This window comes from Elephantulus edwardii, unplaced genomic scaffold (genome assembly GCF_000299155.1).
Source record: "Elephantulus edwardii isolate Elephantulus edwardi_28Jun2011 unplaced genomic scaffold, EleEdw1.0 scaffold00471, whole genome shotgun sequence".
NCBI lineage: Eukaryota > Metazoa > Chordata > Mammalia > Macroscelidea > Macroscelididae > Elephantulus > Elephantulus edwardii.
The window spans coordinates 613,014-616,008 of NW_006400221.1; the positions used below are offsets into that span (position 1 = coordinate 613,014).

At 33.5% G+C, this 2,995-nt stretch overlaps 1 protein-coding gene across 1 annotated transcript in view; it reads left to right on the forward strand.

Moving 5' to 3' along the window:
* The window catches only part of LOC102863247 (cytochrome P450 4X1-like), a 102,770-nt gene that overhangs the window by 56,872 nt on the left and 42,903 nt on the right, over nucleotides 1-2,995 (forward strand). Inside the window, exons 5-6 of the mRNA XM_006902914.1 lie at nucleotides 970-1,097; nucleotides 1,182-1,336. Coding sequence (XP_006902976.1) covers nucleotides 970-1,097; nucleotides 1,182-1,336 — 283 coding nt within the window. The remainder of the gene's footprint in view (nucleotides 1-969; nucleotides 1,098-1,181; nucleotides 1,337-2,995) is intronic.

The following is a 2,995-nucleotide window of genomic DNA, read 5'->3' on the forward strand; positions in this document are numbered from 1 at the left end:
TGTGTTGTGTTGTACATAGGGTTTTCAGAGGCCTGCCATTTCAGAAGTGGACGCAAAAATGAAGAAGACTGCCAACCAGATGGAGTTATACAGTGGCCGTAACAAAAGGCTTAAACGACTCAGAGATTGTTAATGTTGTATCAGTCATAACTGACTCAACAGCATCTAACAGCAACAAGTAAAAAAAGGCCCAAGAGTTCCTGGTTGACACAAATTTTAAGTGGTTGGTGATTAAACTAGGAATCAGTGATTCAAATCTACCCAGAGGCATCATTGAAGAAAGATATGTTGATCTGTTCTGAAAAATCAGTCATTAAACCCTATGAAATAATACTGTAATGTCACATACACATGAGGTTTTCTACAAGTCATAATTCACTTGATACGGTAAGGTTTTTTTCCTTGTTTTTATTTTGGTTTAAAGTGGGTACAGTAGCTTGACTCCGAACCAGTTCCTCCTGACATTATTCCTATCTTTTCTTCTTTCTGTCTTGCATTTCTAAATAAAAAAAATTTCTTATAAAAGTTTCAGATTTATTATTAGTATGATTTTGATAGTTGAAAGCAGTAACAGGATTCTTAGTCATTTGGGCACTGAAGTAGGGAAAAACCCTGAGGAAACTTATTATAATTATGGATGTATGTAAGATTGTCTGTGTTAATGTACTTCTTCCACAATAGGGTTTTAGTGATATTGAAAGGCTACAGATCCTTAACTCAGGACATTTACCAGTTTTCTTCATCTTCATTCTTACCCAGCCAAATATATTTTCACTTGCTCTTGCCCAAAGTAAGCAGTTGTCTTTTTTTATTTATGTGACCTCTGGTTCCTGCTGCACCTGAGCTGTTTTCCTTAGAGTATAATGTCAGGAGACATGATTGTTAAGTGTAATGAGAAGACTTGGAGGAACCATCAGACAAAGGCAGTTTGATGATAGTGATGATGTTGATCTTGACTTCCTTTGCTAGGATAAGTGGGAGAAGATGTTAATCACTCAGCACACAATTGTGGAGGTCTTTGAACACATCAACTTGATGACCCTGGACATACTCTTGAAATGTGCTTTCACCCAGGAGACCAACTGCCAAATTAACGGGTCAGTGACATGAGAGTATAAAAGATACTTGTAAACCGTTATTTAAGTAATTTATTAACATGTTGTCTCAACTTTCTCTCCTAGTACCAGTGATCCTTATGTAAAAGCAATGTTTGAACTTGGCAAAATCATCTTTCACCGAAAGTGTAGTTTCTTGGATCATCATGATGTAATTTTTGATTTTAGCCCTGAGAGCCATTGCTTACAGGAATTAAGACAAGTGCTACATCAATATACAGGTATTTTTTGGATTTGGGTTCATCAGGTTTCTATTGTCCTGTTCTATAGTTTGTCTATCTAGAGGGTTAGGCCTAATGTGAAAATAATAATAATAACTATTATTATTATCATTATGTGAGCTTATATAGGGATAGTGCTCAAATGAAAAATAACGAGTTCTTTGTAAAAGTTTCTATATCCATAATAGTTCTTGATCTTATCAGAAATTTTATTTGTATTTAAACAGTTTCATTATATACGATTATTATTAATACAAATACAGTAAGTGGGCATTTAAGACTTCAAAACATAGATGGCAGATGACTTTTTGCACGATAATTACTGTAATAATGATAATGTAGGGGCTGATAGGGACAGAGTAAACATGACCATGAATTTTAAAGGAAAGCTCAAAAAGAAATATATTTAGTAAATATAAAAATTTAAATACAATAAACTTTCCAAGAAATTTAACATCACTTTTCCTGAATCCTATAATACATCCCAAATTATCACCATTTATTAAAAATAAAAATTATATTTTCCATTGATTTCAGATAGCAACTTTGTTGTGTTTTGTATTGGCATATGTTCTTTAATCTGTTTCTACATTCTGTTTCAGTGATCTGTCTATTCAATGCTGGAATCACATTGTTTTAATAATAGAGACTTTGTAGTATGCTTTGATATAATACAAAGCATTATCTTTCTAATATTAACTGTTTTACTTGTTTATTTTTCCATATGAACTTTTGTACTAATTTGTCTAGTTCTAGATAAAAAATTTTTTATCTTCTTATTGGGAATACATCACATTTATAAATAAACCTACAAGTACTGACATCTTAATAATGTTGAAAAATCCTATCCAAAAACAAGAACGTATATATTATTTATATATACATATATATCTTTTTGTGGTTTTTTTCTGTTGAAAATTGGATCAGATTGTCTTTACCATTAAATCTTATATTAAACTATTAATATTTTCATGGTAATAGAGGTCAGCATGGTAAGAAACCAAAATCAAATGCATTGCCTTCAAATAAATTCTGAGTCTTGGTGAAACCGTAGGAGAGAGTAGACCTGCCAAAGAGTGTTTCTAAGGCTGTAAGCCTACACAAAAGCAGACTACCACATCTTTCTCCTAAAGAACAACTAGTGGTTTTTAACTTCCCCCCTTGTAGTAAGTAGATGAAATATTTTTTAAATTTTATTAATTTTTATGAACATTTAAAGATACTTTGGATTTCCATTCATTCATTCATTGTTGCACTATTTTCTCTACCCCCCACCCCAGTTTGTTCCTCTTTATTTTTTACCCCCTTGGAGGTCTGTTTTAATTGACCCATTGTCACAGTGCTTCTCAAAGCCAGTTCTGAATAATCTCCTTTGTCATTGTATGCATTGCAATTCCCTATCCCTCCTCCCTGAGAGAGGCTTCACCCTGATTCATAAGGAAAAGGGAACGGCATATTCTCTTAGCTACTTCCTGCTGAAAAGGGACGCTGTGGGTTTCAGGGTGAAGATCTTCTCTCACTACTCTAAAGGGCCCCTTTGGCAATAGGAAACACATAGACTATTGCAGAGATTGATTTTGGAATTTAGATGCACTGTTATCAATTGTGCTTAGCCATACATGTTCATATCCTTGAAGATGTATCATGGAACTGTTGCAG